Here is a 26,466-nt window from a genome sequence, read left to right on the forward strand (position 1 = left end):
ATCTCTACCTGTACATGACCATCTGATCATTTATCACTCCAGTGTTAATCTGCAAAATTGTAATTATTCGCCTACCTCCTCATGCCTTTTGCACACAATGTATATAGACTCTCTTTTAAAAAAAAAAATTGTGTTATTGACTTGTTAATTGTTTACTCCATGTGTAACTCTGTTGTCTGTTCACACTGCTATGCTTTATCTTGGCCAGGTCGCAGTTGTAAATGAGAACTTGTTCTCAACTAGCCTACCTGGTTAAATAAAGGTGTTCTCAACTAGCCTACCTGGTTAAATAAAGGTGAAATAAAATATAAATAAATAAAAATGTCACCTCTCTCACTAGGTGTCACTCTTGTGTTTAGTGATGCACCAAAATTATTATTATTATTTTATTTAAGTTTTACCCCCTTTTTCTCCCCATTTTCGTGGTATCCAATTGTTAGTAGCTACTATCTTGTCTCATCGCTGTAACTCCCATACGTGCTCGGGAGAGACGAAGGTCGAAAGTCATGTGTCCTCCGATACACAACCCAACCAAGCCGCACTGCTTGTTTGTACAGATGAATGTGGTACCGTCAGGCATTTGGAAATTGTTCCCAAGGATGACCCAGACTTGTGGAGGTCTCAAATTTTTTTTCTGAGGTCTTGGCTGATTTCTTTTGATTTCTTCTTGATGTCAATCAGTAGCACTGAGTTTGAAGGTAATCTTTTTTGAAATAATCTGTCTGTAAACAATTGTTGGACAAATTACTTGTGTCATGCACAAAGTAGATGTCCTAACCGACTTGCCACATTTGTGGAGTGGTTGAAAAACCAACATAAGTGAATGTAAACTTCCGACTTCAACTGTAGGTATGCACTGCAGCTTTGACATCAGTTAACATCGGTGTTAAACTAGACATCGGGCCGATACCGATGTCGGCATTTTTGCTAATATCGTCCGATTCCTATATGTTCACCGATATATCGTGCATCCCTACTTGTGTTACTAAGTGTAGCCTGAGGCTAACGGTCAATAAAGCACGGCCTTGCAACTCCCAATGTGCTTTCCAGCTATCGCTAAGTGGTGCCGGGCTGGTCAATGGAACTTCTAGGGAATCCTAATGTGGAGCAGTTTGTTTGTGTAACACAGAGAAGTGAAGTCACAGTGTAGTTTATGGGCTATGTGTCCTGTTGGAGAGTTGTTGTGTGGGTGCTGATGTTCCAGAACCATCAGACTGGAACAAATCCTTTCACTAAAGAATCAGCATGGTGTGGAACACACTTTTTCTGAGAGAATTCCCGTACTGATTTCGCTCTCGCTCTCTCTCTCTCTGCACTCTTGATAACAATCCTGACCTTGGGTCTGTGATCCAAGCTGCCTGACCCATGTATTGAGAGTCAGTGAGTCTGAGTAACTGACAGAGAGGTGTGTTTAAAGTGCCAGGCTTGGCCATCCATCTGTGTAATGTCCCTGGGGTTGTCCAGGCTGTCATAAAGGTAATGGACTGGGACAATGTGTTTTAGAGGGAGTAGATGAGGCATCATCACCACATGAAAACAGGGCATTGAGTTGAATATTGATTCATTGAGTAGAGCAGACATTTCCCCCTGTGTGTGTGTGTGCACGCGCGCACGTGTGTGTGTGTGTGTTTTGTTGATGACGTTTACACTAAAGAGTCAGCTGCAGGATCCTGCTGCTGTGCATCTCTGGCGGTATCGCTGCTGCGCCCAAACACACTCACGTGTGTGTATTCAGTATGTGTAGACAGCTATAGCAGCAGCAGGAATGTCTGGCACAGCAGCACCGGCCCTCTGAGCTCACGGCCCCCTAACATACAGGCTGATGATATGATGGTGATGTGATCAGTGTGCGCTTGGTTCGGCTTTCTCCACGTGGAGGCTCGCTGCCCGGGCTCAGTGTGGCTGCTGACGAGGGGAGGGGTACAGGCTGTCTGGCCCACAGAGTGTGTATCCCAGATAGCACCCTATTCACTACGTCGTGCACTACATTTGACCAGAGCCCTGTGGGCCCTACCTGCACTACTATGTACTACATGGGGAATAGAGTGCCATTGGGGACAGTTGCTACACTACATCGCCCTCCAACCAAGGTGTGTCTGTTCTCCTTCCCCGGCACCTGTAAATATCCTCCTGTAAATGAGTGTCTCCCTGTATTTATATTTCTGGTCAATTTACTGATTTTATATCATTCCTTATTATGTAGCATTGTTGAGAGTGGACCTGCAAGTAAGCATTTCATTGTACTGTGTACCATGTTTATCCTGTGCATGTGACAAATAGACTTTGTGTGTGTGTTAGAGTGTTGGTGTTGTCATGGGGATCTATCCAGAGGTCTCTTGTCTGGCACCAGGTCAATGACCTTAGCCACCACACTGACTCCACAGTTCTATCAGGTCAGTAACCTAAGCCACCACACTGACTCCACAGTTCTATCAGGTCAGTAACCTAAGCCACCACACTGACTCCACAGTTCTATCAGGTCAGTAACCTAAGCCACCACGCTGACTCCACAGTTCTATCAGGTCAGTAACCTAAGCCACCACGCTGACTCCACAGTTCTATCAGGTCAGTAACCTAAGCCACCACGCTGACTCCACAGTTCTATCAGGTCAGTAACCTAAGCCACCACGCTGACTCCACAGTTCTATCAGGTCAGTAACCTAAGCCACCATGCTGACTCCACAGTTCTATCAGGTCAGTAACCTAAGCCACCACGCTGACTCCACAGTTCTATCAGGTCAGTAACCTAAGCCACCACGCTGACTCCACAGTTCTATCAAGTCAGTAACCTAATCCACCACGCTGACTCCACAGTTCTATCAGGTCAGTAACCTAATCCACCACGCTGACTCCACAGTTCTATCAGGTCAGTAACCTAATCCACCACGCTGACTCCACAGTTCTATCAGGTCAGTAACCTAATCCACCACGCTGACTCCACAGTTCTATCAGGTCAGTAACCTAATCCACCACGCTGACTCCACAGTTCTATCAGGTCAGTAACCTAATCTACCACGCTGACTCCACAGTTCTATCAGTGCCAGGCGAGCTTCTCAGATATTTTCTATGTTCTTCTGTGAATATGCACAGTGCCCATATGACCCACCCATCACTCATGTCCTCTACATCAAAGAGCTGTGCTTTTATTTGTCACAGTTCGATTGATGGCTCTATAACCAAATAGTCTTAAAGAGGTCATAAATATTCAGTAGGATTTGAATGTGAATGATATTGAAAGCCCTCCAACTACCTTGTGTTGTCCAGTATGTTAGTTGTGTAATGTATTATGAATGGTGTGTTCATTCCCAACGCTCAGGCCCTTCATCTGATTGTAGTATGCCCTGGTTTCTGGGGTTGTTGCGTCATATCACATGACATGTGAGAGGTAGAATAATATTGCATGCTTTGTAGGGGTCACGTTACAATGGCCTTTAATGGTAGTTTTAAGGGCTTTCAGTTATCTGTTGCTGGGAGCAGTATGTGTGTGTGTGTGTGTGAGAGATCTGCTTTCACATACACACCTGTATGATGACCTCAGTTGACCCTTTGTTCAGGTTTAGCAGTTGAATTAACAGCAAAAAATAGTGACAAGTAACGGCACAGCCTTGTCTACTGCATATAAACTAAGCAAAATAAGAAATGTCCTCTCACTGTTAACTGCGTTTATTTTCAGCAAACTTAACATGTGTAAATATTTGTATGAACATAACAAGATTCAACAACTGAGACTTAAACTGAACAAGTTCCACAGACGTGTGACTAACAGAAATGTAATGTGTCCCTGAACAAAGGGGGGGGGGTGTCAGAATCAAAAGTAATAGTCAGTAACTGGTGTGGCCACCAGCTGCATTAAGTACTGCTAGTGCATCATCTCCTCATGGGCTGCACCAGATTTGCCAGTTCTTGCTGTGAGACGTTACCCCACTCTTCCACCAAGGCACCTTCAAGTTCCCGGACATTTCTGGGGGGAATGGCCTTAGCCCCCACTCTCCAATCCAACAGGTCCCAGACGTGCTCAATGGGATTGAGATCCGGGCTCTTTGCTGGCCATGGCAGAACACTGATAATCCTGTCTTGCAGGAAATCACGCACAGAACGAGCAGTATGCCTGGTGTCATTGTCATGCTGGAGGGTCATGTCAGGATGAGTCTGCAGGAAGGCTACCACATGAGGGAGGAGGATGTCTTCCCTGTAACGCACAGCGTTGAGATTGAGCTTGTTGTCATTGCAGGCAGTCTGATGATGCTGTGACACACCGCCCCAGACCATGATGGACCCTCCACCTCCAAATCGATCCCGCTCCAGAGTACAGGCCTCAGTGTAAGTCTCATTCCTTCGACGATAAACGCGAATCCGACCATCACCCTTGGTGAGAAAAAAACGCGACTCGTCGGTGAAGAGCACTTTTTGCCAGTTCTGTCTGGTCCAGCAACGGTGGGTTTGTGCCCATAGGCGACGTTGTTGCCGGTGATATCTGGTGGGACCTGCCTTACAACAGGCCTACAAGCCCTCAGTCCAGCCTCTCTCAGCCTATTGCGCACAGTCTGAGCACTGACGGAGGGATTGTGCATTCCTAGTGTAACTCAGGCAGTTGTTGTTTCCATCCTGTACCTGTCCCACAGGTGTGATGTTCAGATGTACCGATCCTGTGCAGTTGTTACACGTGGTCTGCCACTGCGAAGATGATCAGCTGTGCATCCTGTCTCCCTGTAGCGCTGTCTCAGGCGTCTCACAGTACGAACATTGCAATTTATTGCCCTGGCCACATCTGCAGTCCTCATGCCTCCTTGCAGCATGCCTAAGGCACATTCACACAGATGAACAGGGACCCTGAGCACCTTTCTTTTGGTGTTTTTCAGAGTCAGTAGAAAGGCCTCTTTAGTGTCCTAAGTTTTCATAACTGTGACCTTAATTGCCTACCGTCTGTAAGCTGTTAGTGTGTTAAGGACCGTTCCACAGGTGCATGTTCATTAATTGTTTATGGTTCATTGAACAAGCATGGGAAACAGGGTTTAAACCATTTACAATGAAGATCTGTGAAGTTATTTGGATTTTTACGAATTATCTTTGAAAGACAGGGTCCTGAAAAGGGACGTTTCTTTTTTTGCTGAGATTACCAGGTCTGTCCTCAAACAGTACAACTACAGCAAGATGTAGACTGGATACATACTATATTTAACACATTTCAATGTTAACATTGAAGTAACTCACATTTCCCCAGTAAGCTCCCGTGTCTACTCTTGTTTTCTCTGGCAGAGCTCACAAAGGGAGGCAGCAGCCTGACCCAGCAGGTCATAGTGAACAGTACCTGGGAGTGGCTGATCTATCGCTGTGCATCACGATTGCAATGTGGGCTTATGAAAGCTGTAATGAAGTCAGTAAGGAAATGAACTGCAGCTTAGAATGGAAAACTAACATCACTCTTGGGTGGGGTTGGGATAAGAAAACTAACATTGTAATTCATTATATTTATTGGTTGAGTCTTGACTTTTAAACGTATAAACTTATCCAATGTAATTAGTACAATCATCATAGCAGGTAGAATGATCATAGACTCATCTCGCTCAAGTGAATAGAAATGCTGTGACTCAATTTTGTCTTGATAGCCTGCAGGAGTAGAGACCGACAGAGCCTCCTGCTTTAACCTGACCTCTGCTTTCAGTACAGACAACAGGGAGAAATAGAAGAGGTAAGGAAAGGAGGGAAGTGAAAAGCAAAGTGGTCTGCTATTTATAGCAAGCCTTTCAACATCACTGGTCTTGAGTTCAGTCTGGGATATAGTGTGTAATATTGTCTGTAATGTCACCTAGCCAGCCAGTAACCTCTTACTGTATCTAGGTAGATATGGTGTGTAATGTCCCCTAGCTAGCCAGTAACCTCTTACTGTATCTAGGTAGATATGGTGTGTAATATTGTCTGTAATGTCACCTAGCTAGCCAGTAACCTCTTACTGTATCTAGGTAGATATGGTGTGTAATATTGTCTGTAATGTCCCCTAGCTAGCCAGTAACCTCTTACTGTATCTAGGTAGATATGGTGTGTAATATTGTCTGTAACGTCACCTAGCTAGCCAGTAACCTCCTACTGTATCTAGGTAGATATGGTGTGTAATATTGTCTGTAATGTCCCCTAGCTAGCCAGTAACCTCTTACTGTATCTAGGTAGATATGTTGTGTAATATTGTCTGTAATGTCCCCTAGCTAGCCAGTAACCTCTTACTGTATCTAGGAAGATATGGTGTGTAATATTGTCTGTAATGTCCCCTAGCTAGCCAGTAACCTCTTACTGTATCTAGGAAGATATGGTGTGTAATATTGTCTGTAATGTCCCCTAGCTAGCCAGTAACCTCTTACTGTATCTAGGTAGATATGGTGTGTAATATTGTCTGTAATGTCCCCTAGCTAGCCAGTAACCTCTTACTGTATCTAGGTAGATATGGTGTGTAATATTGTCTGTAACGTCCCCTAGCTAGCCAGTAACCTCTTACTGTATCTAGGTAGATATGGTGTGTAATATGAACATGTGTTGATGTGTAGTGTATATATCTTTGAAAGAGACTTTGGTCTCAGCATGACCCCCTGTTAAAATAAAGATGAAATATATCAGCTATTTGATGCTCTGTGATGTTTAAGAGCTCATTGGCAAGGACCTATGACTTCATTCCCCCCTTCATTTAATCACTTTTAATTTTCAAGTTTGTTTGTTTTGCCGCGCTTACACCGGCCGGTCCCGTGATCAGCTGTGTGTTGTAGTGTGCATGTGAATGCTTGCCAGTATTTACCGTGCACAGGGGGACGTCGAGCACCTTGTTTGGTTTGGAATGAAGCCTATGCATGGAATTATAGAATATATTGTTGATACTAGTAGACTAAGGTGTGTGTGTGTGTATGTATGTATATATATATCTATATCTTTTGGACCCTTCCTGTGTTTTGCTTGTTTTGTCAGTATATTTTTGTCAACTGTAATGTTGTATTACCTAGCCTATAAAAAAACTCTACCTGATTCTGCACCTTTTATTTTGCCTGTTGTTTCATGGTCATCTAAAGGCATCCGCATGCTTCTTAGAAGACACCGTTCAGAAGAGTTTGTGCAAATATTATGGTGGTGTTTTTGTTAGTTGTGGACCTGGGTAAGGGTTTTGTTAGTTGTGGACCTGGGTAAGGGTTTTGTTAGTTGTGGACCTGGGTAAGGGTTTTGTTAGTTGTGGACCTGGGTAAGGGTTTTGTTAGTTGTGGACCTGGGTAAGGGTTTTGTTAGTTGTGGACCTGGGTAAGGGTTTTGTTAGTTGTGGACCTGGGTAAGGGTTTTGTTAGTTGTGGACCTGGGTAAGGGTTTTGTTAGTTGTGGACCTGGGTAAGGGTTTTGTTAGTTGTGGACCTGGGTAAGGGTTTTGTTAGTTGTGGACCTGGGTAAGGGTTTTGTTCGTTGTTTGGGCACACAACATTTTTTCTCAAGGCCAGACAAAGTTCAGGAGCCGACGTGCATGTCCCTTCGTCCATGATTGGTCAACTGTAAGGATTCTTCAATAAAGTATATGTTGTCGTTCAACGAGAGACGACTAGTTTTCATGCACATTTTTTTATTGAGAAATACTGCACCCAACATCCTAGATGTGGCGGCTAGCTACCAGCCGAACTGAAACATGCTGACGCCTTAAGACCAACAGACATGTTACCTTCTTCACAACGTGGCTTTAAGTTTATAATCATTTCCTACATTTTATGAAGTATTTTCTAATTTCACACTGTTGATGTTCTGTTTCTCAGTACTAGAAAAACGGACAGGGAGGTTGAAAATCTTCTCTGCATCACTGCATCCTAAGATGAATAGAAATGTTTTTTTATTTGATTTTACTGTCCCACTTTAATCTTGACATTCTCACAGCTTAATATCAGTCCTGCAACTTCTTCTGAAGTGTGAAAAGGACATCAACGCTTTTTCTGTTGTTGATATGTCTTACCAGTCTCCCAGGTGGTTTGATAGGGCTATAAATACTCAAACGGACTTCTGCAAGCACCAGACAGTGAAAGAGAAAGTTGAGTGGAAAACGGGTCCTTCCGTCCGTCAGCCCTCCCATAGTACATCCTGCTGACTGCTACCCGTCTTACATGGCCCCGTTCCATAAACAAGCCCTAGTCCATAACTCCTAGCCCCTATAGGCCCTAACGCCTAGGCACTTGTTTATATACATGAAGTTCCTCGAACTGGGAGGTTGTTTCTGAACAGAGCCACAATAGAGGCTGGTTATTTTCCCTCCTGAACCAGGGGATACAGTGACCTGCTGTGACCTGACCTGCTTTCCTATTGATTATTTAAACGTCTGTCCTGTGGGTCCTTTTGAATTTGCCTGGCAACCCAATTCATGTTTCTCTTCTCTCCTCCCAGGTTCTGTCTACAGGAAGTGATCTGGTCTGGTGGTGGTGTAGTCAGGTGGTGGTGTAGTCGGGTGCGGTGTGGTCCAGGGTGTATAGCCGCTGCTGCTTCTCTTTCTCCACCTGACGCCCTCTGCCCGCTGCTGGCCCTGCCCATGGCACATACTGCTCTCCTGTGAATCTCATCCAGCAAGCTGGACACCGCAGCTTCGCACCACAACACCTCTGCCTCCGCCTCAGCCCCTCCCCATAGGGAACCCTCCAATCCACAGCCAGACCCCAGCGTGCACGGCCCCCGCGAAGAGCAGTATGTGACTGAGGTCGCGCCCCCCGATGACGTCACCACAGTCTACAGAGATGCCGGGACCATCACTGGTACGTGCAGCACAGCCCTGACAGTAGGAGACTAAATCCAATTCTGATTGACAGAAAATGGCTCTGACTTGTCTTGAATTCAGTGTAACTGAAAGCCATAAACAGCCTCCACTGCATTGTTTATGGATTTCACTGATGGCATAGGGCCCTGGTCGAAAGTAGTGCACTATATAGGGAATAGGGTTCCATTTGGGATGTATGGTCTGGATAAACTACACTGCAGGAAGAGAGAGAGCGAGCGAGAGAGAGGGCAGCATCCGTTACACTGAAGCCTGCTATTGACAGGTATAATGCAGCTGGAAGGCAAACAAGTAAATGTAAACCCTCACAATGCTTCTGTCTGTGAATAGAAATGAAAAGTGGCTTCTCAAGATGTAAGAATAGAGTTGTGGCGTCAGTGTTTCAGTCCCAGGGGACTGGCAGGGATCGTGCCCAGCAGATAGCACAGCCTCGCAGAGCACAGCGCTTCACTGAGCAGAGCAATGCAACCCAGCAGTCCCTTTGTGTGGGTATCAGGGGAACGAACCCAGCAGTCCCTTTGTGTGGGTATCAGGGGAACGAACCCAGCAGTCCCTTTGTGTGGGTATCAGGGGAACGAACCCAGCAGTCCCTTTGTGTGGGTATCAGGGGAACGAACCCAGCAGTCCCTTTGTGTGGGTATCAGGGGAACGAACCCAGCAGTCCCTTTGTGTGGGTATCAGGGGAACGAACCCAGCAGTCCCTTTGTGTGGGTATCAGGGGAACGAACCCAGCAGTCCCTTTGTGTGGGTATCAGGGGAACGAACCCAGCAGTCCCTTTGTGTGGGTATCAGGGGAACGAACCCAGCAGTCCCTTTGTGTGGGTATCAGGGGAACGAACCCAGCAGTCCCTTTGTGTGGGTATCAGGGGAACGAACCCAGCAGTCCCTTTGTGTGGGTATCAGGGGAACGAACCCAGCACTCCCTTTGTGTGGGTATCAGGGGAACCAACCCAGCAGTCCCTTTTTGTGGGTATCAGGGGAACCAACCCAGCAGTCCTTTTGTGTGGGTATCAGGGGAACGAACCCAGCAGTCCCTTTGTGTGGGTATCAGGGGAACGAACCCACACAACACATCTGTCCGAGTCACTGGAGAGATCCGCTTGTTCACCAAAACAAACCCAACCACACCATACTCCTGCGCCTTACTATGTGCCTGTACCCATCTCACTTTGTTATGGCCTAGCTTTGTCAAATCATAGAACTACATAAAGAACCATTGAATTTTAGGATCACAGTGGGCAAAATCATATGTCCTGGGTGGTGTTTCATCAGCATTACCAGTATTGGTAATGTATTGGCAACCTGACAAGCAGAGCCCATGGGAAATGAATGTCACAATTCACTGTGATGACAGTTTCTGCTGAGTACTTTAAAAAGACATTCTTATTGAGTCAAACACATCTCAGGAGGGAATTACAGAGGGTCTCCGTCACAAATGGTACCCTATTCCCTTTATAGTGCACTACTTTTGACCAGAGTCCATAGGGTCAGAAGTAGTGCACTATATAGAGAATAGGATGTTATTTGGGACTAGGCTGTAACCCAGGAAATGCTGGGGGGAGGGGCTGCTTAACGGGCCGTAGTGAGGGAGATGTGGTGAGAATGAGAAACCAAACTCTATTATGACCTGCCACTGACTGTCACTTCCTGTCATGAGGCATATGGGCCTTGATGAAAAGAAGTACATTGAATAGGGTGGTATTTGGGACACACCCTCAGTGTTCACTCAGCAAACTCCCAGGGGGCAGTGGGACTGCATTTCTCATCATTCTGCGGGGTCCTGTTCAGTAGAGAAGAAACACTTTGAAACGGAGTGAAACAGGGAGGTGCTATGCTGTATCCAAAACTTGTTCAATGAGCACACAGATTTTTTGTTTCCATTACAAACTCACCCAAATCCAGATAGCTGATGTTCTGAAAGAGCTACAAAATCTGGACCCCTACAAATCAGCCGGGCTAGACAATCTGGACCCTCTCTTTCTAAAATGATCTGCCAAAATTATTGCAACCCCTTTTACTAGCCTGTTCAACCTCTCTTTCGTATTGTCTGAGATTCCCATAGATTTGAAAGCTGCTGCGGTCATCCCCCTCTTCAAAGGGGGAGACACTAAAGACCCAAACTGTTCCAGACCTATATCTATCCTACCCTGCCTTTCTAAGGTCTTCGAAAGCCAAGTTAACAAACAGATTACCGACCATTTCGAATCTCACCGTAATTTCTCCGCTATGCAATCTGGTTTCAGAGCTGGTCATGGGTGCACCTCAGCCACGCTCAAGGTACTAAACAATATCATAACCGCCACCGATAAGAGACATTACTGTGCAGCCGTATTCATCGACCTGGCTAAGGCTTTCGACTCTGTCAATCACAATATTCTTATTGGCAGACTCAACAACCTTGGTTTCTCAAATGATTGTCTCGCTTGGTTCACCAACTACTTCTCAGATAGAGTTCAGTATGTCAAATCGGAGGGCCTGTTGTCCGGACCTCTGGCAGTCTCTATGGGGCCACAGGGTTCAATGCTCGGGCCGACTCTTTTCTCTGTATACATCAATGATGTCGCTCTTGCTTCTGGTTATTCTCTGATTCACCTCTACGCAGATGACACCATTCTGTATACTTCTGGCCCTTCTTTGGACACTGTGTTAACTAACCTCCAGACGAGTTTCAATGCCATACAACTCTCCTTCTGTGGCCTCCAACTGCTCTTAAATGCAATTAAAACTAAATGCATGCTCTTCAACCGATCGCTGCCCATACCTGCCTGACCGTCCAGCATCACTACTCTGACTTAGAATATGTGGACAACTACAAATACCTTTGTCTGGTTATACTGTAAACTCTCCTTCCAGACTCACATTAAACATCTCCAATCCAAAGTTAAATCTAGAATCGGCTTCCTATTTCGCAACAAAGCATCCTTCACTCATGCTGCCAAACATACCCTCGTAAAACTGACCATCCTACCGATCCTTGACTTCGGCGAAGTCATTTACAAAATAGCCTCCAACACTCTACTCAACAAATCGGTTGCAGTCTATCACAGTGCAATCCATTTTGTCACCAAAGCCCCATCTACTACCCACCACTGCGACCTGTATGCTCTCGTTGGCTGGCCCTCGCTTCATACTCGTCGCCAAACCCACTGGCTCCAGGTCATCTATAAGTCTTTGCTAAGTAAAGCCCCACCTTATCTCAGCTCACTGGTCACCATAGCAGCACCCACCCGTAGCAAGCACTCCAGCAGGTATATCTCACTGGTCACCCCCAAAGCCAATTCTTCCTTTGGCTTCCTCTCCTTCCAGTTCTCTGTTGCCAATGACTGGAACGAACTGCAAAAATCACTGAAGCTGGAGACTCTTACTTCTCTCACTAGCTTTAAGCACCAGCTGCCAGAGCAGCTCACAGATCACTGCACCTGTGCATAGCTCATCTGTAAATAGCCCATCCAATCTACCTATTTATCTTGCTCCTTTGCACCCCAGTATCTCTACTTGCACATTCATCTTCTGCACATCTACCATTCCAGTGTTTAATTGCTATATTGTAATTCCATCGCCACTATGGCCTATTTATTGCCTTCACCTCTCTTATCCTACCTCATTTGCACACACTGTATATAGGTTTTTCTACTGTATTATTGATTGTATGTTTGTTTATTCCATGTGTAACTCTGTTGTTTTTGTCGCATTGCTTTGCTTTATCTTGGCCAGGTTGCAGTTGCAAATGTTAAAATCTGTATTTCAGCTGAAGACAGCCAAGCTGACATGCATACAGACTGCAGTGTATGGCAGTGACACTGACTGCAACTTCCCCAAACTGTTGGAAGCAGCTTTGAGTTACCCACGATGAAACATCTGTTGTGCCCTTTACCTCTATGCTGATGAATGAATGGCAACATGTAGTCTCTTTTCTGGGGTTGGACCCTTACTATGAGTACAGGAAGCAGCTCAATGGCATTAAAGGACTGAGAGCTGTGCTGCTGTGGTTCAGTGCTGCCCCCTGGTGGGGTTAGTGTCCTGGCATTGTTCTGTTTGGTTGTAGGGTGACGTTTCCCCTAGGTACAGATCTAGGACCAACTTCCCTTCCCCCAATGCTAACCTTAACCATTATTTGGGAAAATACAAAACTGACCCAAGATCAGCATCGAAGGGTAACTATCCCTTCCGTTGTTCTGTTCCTCATCAGACAGACAGTCTCAACGCCAGGCCAGTTGATTATCTGAGGAGATGGACGTTTTTAATTTGGGATTCACTACAAGGTGGATTATATTCCCTTTTATTGTAGTAAGGCTTATCCAAAAAGAATATTATGTCCTATAATTCTGTGTCTTTTTACTTAGTTTCATACCATGCTGATTTAATTGATTGGTACAGTGCTGTATTCTTCCGGTTGTAAGAGCAACATACGCCAGTGGATGTTACTGAACCCTCCTTTGTTCACTCCCAAACCCGTCTCTCCCACTGTGTCCCACATGGTTCCATTTGGGATTCACCCTCAGTCCGTTCTGAAGCCTCCACAACCGTTTCCCTGCTCCCCATGTGTCCCAGTGGTTGCCATAGGAGCCATGGATTTGCCATGCTTCAGTGTGGTGATGTAGAGTATTAAGTAACACAAATGGGGTTTGGTGATGAACCACACACAGGGTTAATATCCATTCATTAGACTGTTTTAGCCTCTGTCTCAGGCTTCCATCTCCTGAGTGAAGCCAGGGCATCGGAGACTAACTAGGCTGTCTGATATCATGCTGCTGGGCGATGTAGTACATACCCAGACTGTGGTAGGTTGGGTTCAGTAACTACACTAGGTACCCAGGCTGTGGTAGGTTGGGTTCAGTAAGGTTGTAGTGAACAGATGTACTGTAACTACAGTAGGTACCCAGACTGTGGTAGGTTGGGTTCAGTAAGGTTGTAGTGAACAGAGATGTACTGTAACTACAGTAGGTACCCAGACTGTGGTAGGTTGGGTTCAGTAAGGTTGTAGTGAACAGATGTACTGTAACTACAGTAGGTACCCAGACTGTGGTAGGTTGGGTTCAGTAACTACAGTACGTACCCAGACTGTGGTAGGTTGGGTTCAGTAAGGTTGTAGTGAACAGAGATGTACTGTAACTACAGTAGGTACCCAGACTGTGGTAGGTTGGGTTCAGTAAGGTTGTAGTGAACAGATGTACTGTAACTACAGTAGGTACCTAGACTGTGGTAGGTTGGGTTCAGTAAGGTTGTAGTGAACAGAGACGTACTGTAACTACAGTAGGTACCCAGACTGTGGTGGGTTGGGTTCAGTAAGGTTGTAGTGAACAGAGATGTACTGTAACTACAGTAGGTACCCAGACTGTGGTAGGGTGGGTTCAGTAAGGTTGTAGTGAACAGAGGAGATGTACTGTAACTACAGTAGGTACCCAGACTGTGGTAGGTTGGGTTCAGTAAGGTTGTAGTGAACAGAGGAGATGTACTGTAACTACAGTAGGTACCCAGACTGTGGTAGGTTGGGTTCAGTAACTACAGTAGGTACCCAGACTGTGGTAGGTTGGGTTCAGTAAGGTTGTAGTGAACAGATGTACTGTAACTACAGTAGGTACCTAGACTGTGGTAGGTTGGGTTCAGTAAGGTTGTAGTGAACAGAGATGTACTGTAACTACAGTAGGTACCCAGACTGTGGTAGGTTGGGTTCAGTAAGGTTGTAGTGAACAGAGATGTACTGTAACTACAGTAGGTACCCAGACTGTGGTAGGTTGGGTTCAGTAAGGTTGTAGTGAACAGAGATGTACTGTAACTACAGTAGGTACCCAGACTGTGGTAGGTTGGGTTCAGTAAGGTTGTAGTGAACAGAGATGTACTGTAACTACAGTAGGTACCCAGACTGTGGTAGGTTGGGTTCAGTAAGGTTGTAGTGAACAGAGATGTACTGTAACTACAGTAGGTACCCAGACTGTGGTAGGGTGGGTTCAGTAAGGTTGTAGTGAACAGAGGAGATGTACTGTAACTACAGTAGGTACCCAGACTGTGGTAGGGTGGGTTCAGTAAGGTTGTAGTGAACAGAGGAGATGTACTGTAACTACAGTAGGTACCCAGACTGTGGTAGGGTGGGTTCAGTAAGGTTGTAGTGAACAGAGGAGATGTACTGTAACTACAGTAGGTACCCAGACTGTGGTAGGGTGGGTTCAGTAAGGTTGTAGTGAACAGAGATGTACTGTAACTACAGTAGGTACCCATACTGTGGTAGGGTGGGTTCAGTAAGGTTGTAGTGAACAGAGATGTACTGTAACTACAGTAGGTACCCAGACTGTGGTGGGTTGGGTTCAGTAAGGTTGTAGTGAACAGAGATGTACTGTAACTACAGTAGGTACCCAGACTGTGGTAGGTTGGGTTCAGTAAGGTTGTAGTGAACAGAGATGTACTGTAACTACAGTAGGTACCCAGGCTGTGGTAGGGTGGGTTCAGTAACTACAGTAGGTACCCAGACTGTGGTAGGTTGGGTTCAGTAAGGTTGTAGTGAACAGATGTACTGTAACTACAGTAGGTACCCAGACTGTGGTAGGTTGGGTTCAGTAAGGTTGTAGTGAACAGAGATGTACTGTAACTACAGTAGGTACCCAGACTGTGGTAGGTTGGGTTCAGTAACTACAGTAGGTACCCAGACTGTGGTAGGTTGGGTTCAGTAAGGTTGTAGTGAACAGATGTACTGTAACTACAGTAGGTACCCAGACTGTGGTAGGTTGGGTTCAGTAAGGTTGTAGTGAACAGAGATGTACTGTAACTACAGTAGGTACCCAGACTGTGGTAGGTTGGGTTCAGTAACTACAGTAGGTACCCAGACTGTGGTAGGTTGGGTTCAGTAAGGTTGTAGTGAACAGATGTACTGTAACTACAGTAGGTACCCAGACTGTGGTAGGTTGGGTTCAGTACGGTTATAGTGAACAGAGATGTACAGTAACTACAGTAGGTACCCAGACTGTGGTAGGTTGGGTTCAGTAAGGTTGTAGTGATCAGATGTACTGTAACTACAGTAGGTACCCAGACTGTGGTAGGTTGGGTTCAGTAAGGTTGTAGTGAACAGAGATGTACTGTAACTACAGTAGGTACCCAGACTGTGGTAGGTTGGGTTCAGTAAGGTTGTAGTGAACAGATGTACTGTAACTACAGTAGGTACCCAGACTGTGGTAGGTTGGGTTCAGTAAGGTTGTAGTGAACAGAGATGTACTGTAACTACGTCTTGTGGCAAAACATGATCTTTTCTCAGAGAGACATCTTTCAAAGACAGACATAAATATGCACATCACATGATTATAATGTTACTAAAGGTCATGGGATGTTTACAATGTTTAGGGCTCATCTTGTGCTGTTCTCAAAATAACATTAGTGCTCATCTAGCTAATCAAGTAGTCTGGAAGTACCTCAACAATATCATGCAGGATGATACGTCACACCAGTGTGCATCCTTTTCCCACTGGGAAAATATGGGTAAATCTGAATTTTGTTCAACATGTGTATCCAATTGTAATCTTCTCCAGTAATGTCAGTAGAAGGCTATTTTATTGATACAGATATGTCTTATTGAGATGCACACTGAGGTAAAAATATCATGCAAATACTGCTACTATATTACTGCCCACAAGATATAGATAGGAAGTTGAAGTCATTAACACATACAGTATATGCACTACTGTTAGTAGTTAACGGATGCTATATCGTAGTGTTGGACTTAAGATACTTTAAATATTACAATGTACCATGTGAACTGAACCCAAAGTTCATGTCAGGGGGCTGTGTGAGTGTTGATTTCTGGCTTGGTGGACTTTGTTTGTCATTAAGTCTGTCAGTGTCAGTGTGTCCACATGCCATTGTTGCTATAATCTCTCGTGGGCAGACTACGTTAACATAGCAGCTGACCAGTTACACAAGACTTTAGTTCCGGGTTAGCTGAGATTGTTCGGCTTCTCTTTCTGTCAGATATGCAGTTTTAGCCACACACCACAGATATTCCCACAGCCTGATGTATCCATGGGAACCGTTTGTGGATAGACAAAACAGTTGGAATCAGCCAGAGCTTTTCCATTAGTCCAGTGAGTAGTGGTCAGGCCAGCTGAATGGAATGGACTGAGGCCCTGCACTGTTCACCAAGTTCTGCTTTTCCTCTGGGACAGACCAAGGCACAGTTGCCATGGCATCAGGAGCCGTTGAGCAGTGTCATCTGTCTGGTGGATCTGTGCCAGACCCAGCCTCTTGGCAAGACCACATGAATTCCAACCATAGCCAGTGTAATGGAGGGGGCTTATTACAACCATAGCCAGGGTAATGGAGGGGGCTTATTACAACCATAGCCAGGGAAATGGGGGGGGGGCTTATTACAACCATAGCCAGGGTAATGGAGGGGGCTTATTACAACCATAGCCAGGGTAATGGAGGGGGCTTATTACAACCATAGCCAGGGAAATGGGGGGGGGGCTTATTACAACCATAGCCAGGGTAATGGAGGGGGCTTATTACAATCATAGCCAGGGTAATAGAGGGGGCTTATTACAATCATAGCCAGGGAAATGGAGGGTGCTTATTACAACCCTAGCCAGGGTAATGGAGGGGGCTTATTACAACCATAGCCAGGGTAATGGAGGGGGCTTATTACAACCATAGCCAGGGTAATGGAGGGGGCTTATTACAACCATAGCCAGTGTAATGGAGGGGGCTTATTACAACCATAGCCAGGGTAATAGAGGGGGCTTATTACAACCATAGCCAGGGTAATGGAGGGGGCTTATTACAACCATAGCCAGTGTAATGGAGGGGGCTTATTACAACCATAGCCAGGGTAATAGAGGGGGCTTATTACAACCATAGCCAGGGAAATGGAGGGGGCTTATTACAACCATAGCCAGGGTAATGGAGGGGGCTTATTACAACCATAGCCAGTGTAATGGAGGGGGCTTATTACAACCATAGCCAGGGAAATGGAGGGGGCTTATTACAACCATAGCCAGGGAAATGGGGGGGGGGGGGCTTATTACAACCATAGCCAGGGTAATGGAGGGGGCTTATTACAATCATAGCCAGGGTAATAGAGGGGGCTTATTACAATCATAGCCAGGGAAATGGAGGGGGCTTATTACAACCATAGCCAAGGAAGGAACTTCCGGCGCCGACAGAGATGGCCGCCTCGCTTCGCGTTCCTAGGAAACTATGCAGTTTTTTGTTTTTTCACGTGTTATTTCTTACATTAGTACCCCAGGTCATCTTAGGTTTCATTACATACAGTCGAGAAGAACTACTGAATATAAGATCAGCATCAACTCACCATCAGTACGACCAAGAATATGTTTTTCGCGACGCGGATCCTGTGTTCTGCCTTACAAACAGGACAACGGAGTGGATCCTATGCAGCGACCCAAAAAAACGACTCCGAAAGAGAGGGAAACGAGGCGGTCTTCTGGTCAGACTCCGGAGACGGGCACAGCGCTCACCACTCCCTAGCATTCTTCTTGCCAATGTCCAGTCTCTTGACAACAAGGTTGATGAAATCCGAGCAAGGGTAGCATTCCAGAGGGACATCAGAGACTGTAACGTTCTTTGCTTCACGGAAACGTGGCTTACTGGAGAGACGCAATCCGAAGCGGTGCAGCCAACAGGTTTCTCCACGCATCGCGCAGACAGGAAAAAACATCTTTCTGGTAAAAAGAGGGGCGGGGGCGTATGCCTTATGACTAACGTGACATGGTGCGATGAAAGAAACATACAGGAACTCAAATCCTTCTGTTCACCTGATTTAGAATTCCTCACAATCAAATGTAGACCGCATTATCTACCAAGAGAATTCTCTTCGATTATAATCACAGCCGTATATATCCCCCCCAAAGCAGACACATCGATGGCTCTGAACGAACTTTATTTAACTCTCTGCAAACTGGAAACAATTTATCCGGAGGCTGCATTCATTGTAGCTGGGGATTTTAACAAGGCTAATCTGAAAACAAGACTCCCCAAATTTTATCAGCATATCGATTGCGCAACCAGGGGAGGAAAGACCTTGGACCATTGTTACTCTAACTTCCGCGACGCATATAAGGCCCTGCCCCGCCCCCCTTTCGGAAAAGCTGACCACGACTCCATTTTGTTGATCCCTGCCTACAGACAGAAACTAAAACAAGAGGCTCCCACGCTGAGGTCTGTCCAACGCTGGTCCGACCAAGCTGACTCCACACTCCAAGACTGCTTCCATCACGTGGACTGGGAGATGTTTCGTATTGCGTCAGATAACAACATTGACGAATACGCTGATTCGGTGTGCGAGTTCATTAGAACGTGCGTTGAAGATGTCGGTCCCATAGCAACGATTAAAACATTCCCTAACCAGAAACCGTGGATTGATGGCAGCATTCGTGTGAAACTGAAAGCGCGAACCACTGCTTTTAATCAGGGCAAGGTGTCTGGTAACATGACCGAATACAAACAGTGCAGCTATTCCCTCCGCAAGGCTATCAAACAAGCTAAGCGCCAGTACAGAGACAAAGTAGAATCTCAATTCAACGGCTCAGACACAAGAGGCATGTGGCAGGGTCTACAGTCAATCACGGACTACAGGAAGAAACCCAGCCCAGTCACGGACCAGGATGTCTTGCTCCCAGGCAGACTAAATAACTTTTTTGCCCGCTTTGAGGACAATACAGTGCCACTGACACGGCCTGCAACGAAAACATGCGGTCTCTCCTTCACTGCAGCCGAGGTGAGTAAGACATTTAAACGTGTTAACCCTCGCAAGGCTGCAGGCCCAGATGGCATCCCCAGCCGCGCCCTCAGAGCATGCGCAGACCAGCTGGCCGGTGTGTTTACGGAAATATTCAATCAATCCCTATACCAGTCTGCTGTTCCCACATGCTTCAAGAGGGCCACCATTGTTCCTGTTCCCAAGAAAGCTAAGGTAACTGAGCTAAATGACTACCGCCCCGTAGCACTCACATCCGTCATCATGAAGTGCTTTGAGAGACTAGTCAAGGACCATATCACCTCCACCCTACCTGACACCCTAGACCCACTCCAATTTGCTTACCGCCCAAATAGGTCCACAGACGATGCAATCTCAACCACACTGCACACTGCCCTAACCCATCTGGACAAGAGGAATACCTATGTGAGAATGCTGTTCATCGACTACAGCTCGGCATTCAACACCATAGTACCCTCCAAGCTCGTCATCAAGCTCGAGACCCTGGGTCTCGACCCCGCCCTGTGCAACTGGGTACTGGACTTCCTGACGGGCCGCCCCCAGGTGGTGAGGGTAGGCAACAACATCTCCTCCCCGCTGATCCTCAACACTGGGGCCCCACAAGGTTGCGTTCTGAGCCCTCTCCTGTACTCCCTGTTCACCCACGACTGCGTGGCCACGCACGCCTCCAACTCAATCATCAAGTTTGCGGACGACACTACAGTGGTAGGCTTGATTACCAACAACGATGAGACGGCCTACAGGGAGGAGGTGAGGGCCCTCGGAGTGTGGTGTCAGGAAAACAACCTCACACTCAACGTCAACAAAACTAAGGAGATGATTGTGGACTTCAGGAAACAGCAGAGGGAACACCCCCCTATCCACATCGATGGAACAGTAGTGGAGAGGGTAGCAAGTTTTAAGTTCCTCGGCATACACATCACAGACAAACTGAATTGGTCCACTCACACAGACAGCATCGTGAAGAAGGCGCAGCAGCGCCTCTTCAACCTCAGGAGGCTGAAGAAATTCGGCTTGTCACCAAAAGCACTCACAAACTTCTACAGATGCACAATCGAGAGCATCCTGGCGGGCTGTATCACCGCCTGGTATGGCAACTGCACCGCCCTCAACCGTAAGGCTCTCCAGAGGGTAGTGAGGTCTGCACAACGCATCACCGGGGGCAAACTACCTGCCCTCCAGGACACCTACACCACCCGATGTCACAGGAAGGCCATAAAGATCATCAAGGACATCAACCACCCGAGCCACTGCCTGTTCACCCCGCTATCATCCAGAAGGCGAGGTCAGTACAGGTGCATCAAAGCTGGGACCGAGAGACTGAAAAACAGCTTCTATCTCAAGGCCATCAGACTGTTAAACAGCCACCACTAACACTGAGTGGCTGCTGCCAACACACTGACACTGACTCAACTCCAGCCACTTTAATAATGGGAATTGATGGGAAATGATGTAAATATATCACTAGCCACTTTAAACAATGCTACCTTATATAAATGTTACTTACCCTACATTATTCATCTCATACGCATACGTATATACTGTACTCTATATCATCGACGGTATCCTTATGTAATACATGTATCACTAGCCACTTTATACTATACTATGCCACTTTGTTTACATACTCATCTCATTTGTACATACTGTACCCGATACCATCTACTGTATCTTGCCTATGCTGCTCTGTACCATCACTCATTCATATATCCTTATGTACATATTCTTTATCCCCTTACACTGTGTACAAGACAGTAGTTTTGGAATTGTTAGTTAGATTACTTGTTATTACTGCATTGTCGGAACTAGAAGCACAAGCATTTCGCTACACTCGCATTAACATCTGCTAACCATGTGTATGTGACAAATAAAATTTGATTTGATTTGAAATGGAGGGGGCTTATTACAACCATAGCCAGGGTAATGGAGGGGGCTTATTACAACCATAGCCAGGGTAATGGAGGGGGCTTATTACAACCATAGCCAGGGTAATGGAGGGGGCTTATTACAACCATAGCCAGGGTAATGGAGGGGGCTTATTACAACCATAGCCAGGGAAATGGAGGGGGCTTATTACAACCATAGCCAGGGAAATGGGGGGGGGGGGGATTATTACAACCATAGCCAGGGTAATGGAGGGGGCTTATTACAATCATAGCCAGGGTAATAGAGGGGACTTATTACAATCATAGCCAGGGAAATGGAGGGTGCTTATTACAACCCTAGCCAGGGTAATGGAGGGGGCTTATTACAACCATAGCCAAGGAAATGGAGGGTGCTTATTACAACCCTAGCCAGGGTAATGGAAGGGGCTTATTACAACCATAGCCAAGGAAATGGAGGGGGCTTATTACAACCATAGCCAGGGTAATGGAGGGGGCTTATTACAACCATAGCCAGGGTAATGGAGGGGGCTTATTACAACCATAGCCAGGGTAATGGAGGGGGCTTATTACAACCATAGCCAGGGAAATGGGGGGGGGGGGGATTATTACAACCATAGCCAGGGTAATGGAGGGGGCTTATTACAATCATAGCCAGGGTAATAGAGGGGGCTTATTACAATCATAGCCAGGGAAATGGAGGGTGCTTATTACAACCCTAGCCAGGGTAATGGAGGGGGCTTATTACAACCATAGCCAAGGAAATGGAGGGTGCTTATTACAACCCTAGCCAGGGTAATGGAAGGGGCTTATTACAACCATAGCCAAGGAAATGGAGGGGGCTTATTACAACCATAGCCAGGGTAATGGAGGGGGCTTATTACAACCATAGCCAGGGTAATGGAGGGGGCTTATTAAACAGGCAGTGGGCAGACATAAGGCTGAAGAATCAAGCCTCCTGGTATTGTCAGTACTGAGTGTCATTTGTTATCAGACATGTAGTTGGAGACATGTTGCTGCTCTACCACAGTGGTGGCTGGGTAGGTGGAGAACAGTGGTTGTCCTGAAGTAGGGGAAAGGAACAATCAGCAGCTGTTCTGCTCTGTTGTCTACAGCCTTCTGATTCCCTCCCTGTCGTCCTACAGCACACTGAATCAGATGCTGCTCTCTGTCTCTCCCCCAGCACTGTTAATGTGTGGAATAGCATGTTCACATCTGTATCTTAGGTGACCCACATCCTACAGAAGAGCTTTACACTTTAATATGCTTGATTCATTCTGGTTTTATTCAGGTTTCTAGGGTTCTCACAAATATTTATTGGCTTTAGAGTGTGTGTGTGTGTGTGTGTGTGTGTGTGTGTGTGTGTGTGTCAAATCGACCCTGTGTGGGCACAAGTGTTGGCTGGATCTCTCGGGAGGCTTGTTTAGTTAACACACCGTACAGTAGTGTTCCCCTAATGGAGATGTGTTGAGGTAACACAGTACAGTAGTGTTCCCCTAATGGAGATGTGTTGAGGTAACACACAGTACAGTAGTGTTCCCCTAATGGAGATGTGTTGAGGTAACACACAGTACAGTAGTGTTCCCCTAATGGAGATGTGTTGAGGTAACACACAGTACAGTAGTGTTCCCCTAATGGAGATGTGTTGAGGTAACACACAGTACAGTAGTGTTCCCCTAATGGAGATGTGTTGAGGTAACACACCGTACGGTAGTGTTCCCCTAATGGAGATGTGTTGAGGTAACACACAGTACGGTCCCATTCCTCCACTGAACTCTTATTTCATGTCAGCCTGCTGGAGGATGGGACATTTGTCCACCTTGACATTGTGACGACAGTAGTCCAACGGCTGCTTTAAACACTAGTTCCCAAGTTCAGCAGCCTGGAGAAACGGAGTCAGCTAGTAGTGGCTTGGCTCAAGATGATATACTGTACAGCCAGGGCTCTGTGTATATAGGGCGCTGTGTATATAGGGCTCTGTGTGTATAGGGCTCTGTGTGTATAGGGCTCTGTGTGTATAGGGCTCTGTGTGTATAGGGCTCTGGCTAACAATCTGAATTTGTACTTGACATTTTTTATCATTAGTTTCATTCCTTATTGTAGAGGGAAAGTTCCCAGAGTGCCTACAGTTGATCTTTGCTGTTATGATCTGTGGTGGATATTATCCTGTCTGAGGAGGCCATCTTCTCCCCTGCTGGCTTCCAGCTGCACTACAGTACATCCTGCCTGTAGTTAGTCTCACTTGTCAGACTCATGCAGATCCTGCAGCTGTGGGAAGAGACCGGCCTGTAGTATAGAGAGACCCTGCAGCTGTGGGAAGAGACCAGCCTGTAGTATAGAGAGATCCTGCAGCTGTGGGAAGAGACCGGCCTGTAGTATAGAGAGATCCTGCAGCTGTGGGAAGAGACCGGCCTGTAGTATAGAGAGACCCTGCAGCTGTGGGAAGAGACCAGCCTGTAGTATAGAGAGATCCTGCAGCTGTGGGAAGAGACCGGCCTGTAGTATAGAGAGATCCTGCAGCTGTGGGAGGAGACCGGCCTGTAGTATAGAGAGATCCTGCAGCTGTGGGAAGAGACCGGCCTGTAGTATAGAGAGATCCTGCAGCTGTGGGAAGAGACCGGCCTGTAGTATAGAGAGACCCTGCAGCTGTGGGAAGAGACCGGCCTGTAGTATAGAGATCCTGCAGCTGTGGGAGGAGACCGGCCTGTAGTATAGAGAGATCCTGCAGCTGTGGGAAGAGACCGGCCTGTAGTATAGAGAGATCCTGCAGCTGTGGGAAGAGACCGGCCTGTAGTATAGAGATCCTGCAGCTGTGGGAGGAGACCGGCCTGTAGTATAGAGAGATCCTGCAGCTGTGGGAAGAGACCGGCCTGTAGTATAGAGAGATCCTGCAGCTGTGGGAAGAGACCGGCCTGTAGTATAGAGAGATCCTGCAGCTGTGGGAAGAGACCGGCCTGTAGTATAGAGAGATCCTGCAGCTGTGGGAAGAGACCGGCCTGTAGTATAGAGAGATCCTGCAGCTGTGGGAAGAGACCGGCCTGTAGTATAGAGAGATCCTGCAGCTGTGGGAAGAGACCGGCCTGTAGTATAGAGAGATCCTGCAGCTGTGGGAAGAGACCGGCCTGTAGTATAGAGAGATCCTGCAGCTGTGGGAAGAGACCGGCCTGTAGTATAGAGAACAATGAGTGTTCAAGTCCACTGCACTCTCCGGGCCAACAGTAATCCAGTCTGTTTAGGCAGCTGGGTGGGGTGGGGTGGGGGGGCTGTGCTGCCATGCTGGCTACAGTATGGGGAGGTTGTGGGGGTTGGGGGCCCCATGTGACCACCGTCAGTGGCATGCCAGGCATGGTACCGCAGAGTAGCTGGGGTCGCTTTCCTACGACTGCCTCTCTTCTTCCCTCTCACTATTTATTATTTCCCTCCCACTCTCTCTCCCTCCCTTCTCTCTCCCTCCCTTCTCTCTTCCTCCCTTCTCTCTTCCTCCCTCCCTTCTCTCTCTTCCTTCCTCCCTTCTCTCTCTTCCTTCCTCCCTCCCTTTTCTCTCTCCCTTCCTCTCTCCCTTCTCTCTCTTCCTCCCTCCCTTCTCTCTCTTCCTTCCTCCCTCCCTTCTCTCTTCCTTCCTCCCTCCCTTCTCTCACCCTCCCTTCTCTCTTCCTCCCTCCCTTCTCTCTCTTCCTTCCTCCCTCCCTCCCTTCTCTCTCCCTCCCTCCCTTCTCTCTCTATGTCCCTCCCTCCCCTCTATTTTTTTCTCTCACTCCCGCTCCTCTTCGCCCTGCCCTTTCCTGGAGAAGCGGAACATGTAAGTTGGGGTGAGAGGACACGGAGCAGGGGGCAGAGGAGCCATGAGTGAGTACTGGGCACCGTGACTTTGGGTTGGATCTATGGGGTGGTTTGGGCTTGTTTGGTGTTTAAAACTACTGCGATTCCTCACTTTATTTGGACTTATATTTTAGTTTTGTACTTAATGTCATTTCTATGGAATAGTGAGAATGATTTTTCCTATGGAAATGATTCATGTTTGCTAAGCATGTTTTTGTGAAGGGGATAGTTACACTATATAGTCTGGTTTTTAATGAGTACTAGGACAGTAGGTCACCAACTGATTTACATCATCTTACTGGTATAGATTGTGAAAATACATCCAATTCAAGTACACACATTATTGTTCAGGCATTTGTTTCAGTCATCTCTTGGGTAAACATGATCGGGTTGGATATGAAGACTAGTAACGTGAACTAGACTAGAGTTAGACACCGTTTGTAGTACTGCCCCCATGTCTGTCTCTCTCTCGCTCTCTGTCTGTCTGTTTGTCACCATGGGGTCTAGTTTTCTGTGTAGCTGGATGTCGGTTCTGCCTGTATTGGCTCTGTGCTACAGTAGTGTACTGTAGCCTGGGGATTTGAAGTGAATGCCAGAGAGGTAGAGGACAGGAAGGACAGTGGGCCAGCGGGTGCAGAGCAGAGTGCCAGGGCCTTACAGATCTGACTATAAATACAGTCCAGGAATAATCAACAGCAAATGGTCTAGCTAGTAGCTGTCAGCACTCAGGGGCTCTCTGCAACCTTCATACAACATTTATACAATCTTCATACAACATTTATACAACATCCCTTAGTTCCAGCTGTTGCATGGCGACAGAGAAGGCATGACACAGGTGTTGTCATACTGTATCAGTGAATATGATGTTGTGATGGATAGTAGAGACTGTTTAATGCCTGTGATGATACAGTATGTCTGGCTGCCCTTATCCACTTCATGTGACACTTCCAGCCATTGTTGTTATTTTGGTTTGCATGTCCTGGCTGTTGTTGTTCAGGAGCTTTTTATAGCTCTGAGTATAGTTGGTCGTCCCAGTTACACTTCGCAGATCTGAGCTGAATATGAAGAAGAGGCCTATAATCGTCTCTATTTAACAGAAATATGGGATTTAAGGAGTTAACTATGAATTTGTATGTTTTTACTACTTTTAATTGATGGCAATGGACCATAACAGTAGTGTGTCCCCAACGTGTTGTCCTCTGTGTGTGACTCTGTGGCAGGCTCCCCCTGCTGTATTCTGTGTGTGACTCTGTGGCAGACTCCCCTGCTGTAGTCTG

The 26,466-nt window shown here is 46.6% G+C and overlaps 1 protein-coding gene across 3 annotated transcripts in view; it reads left to right on the forward strand.

Moving 5' to 3' along the window:
* The first annotated feature begins 8,717 nt into the window (after positions 1-8,717).
* LOC139387478 (trafficking kinesin-binding protein 1-like) overlaps positions 8,718-26,466 on the forward strand; it is a 68,325-nt gene continuing 50,576 nt past the window's right edge. For 2 of the 3 annotated variants that reach the window (XM_071133728.1, XM_071133719.1), the window contains exon 1: positions 25,096-25,216. In XM_071133728.1, the coding sequence (XP_070989829.1) occupies positions 25,213-25,216 (4 nt within the window). In that variant the 5' untranslated portion in view covers positions 25,096-25,212. Of the gene's footprint in view, positions 8,751-25,095; positions 25,217-26,466 lie in introns of those variants that run through there. The other variant, XM_071133736.1, reaches the window with a different exon arrangement.

Source organism: Oncorhynchus clarkii, chromosome 3 (genome assembly GCF_045791955.1).
Source record: "Oncorhynchus clarkii lewisi isolate Uvic-CL-2024 chromosome 3, UVic_Ocla_1.0, whole genome shotgun sequence".
Taxonomy (NCBI): domain Eukaryota; kingdom Metazoa; phylum Chordata; class Actinopteri; order Salmoniformes; family Salmonidae; genus Oncorhynchus; species Oncorhynchus clarkii.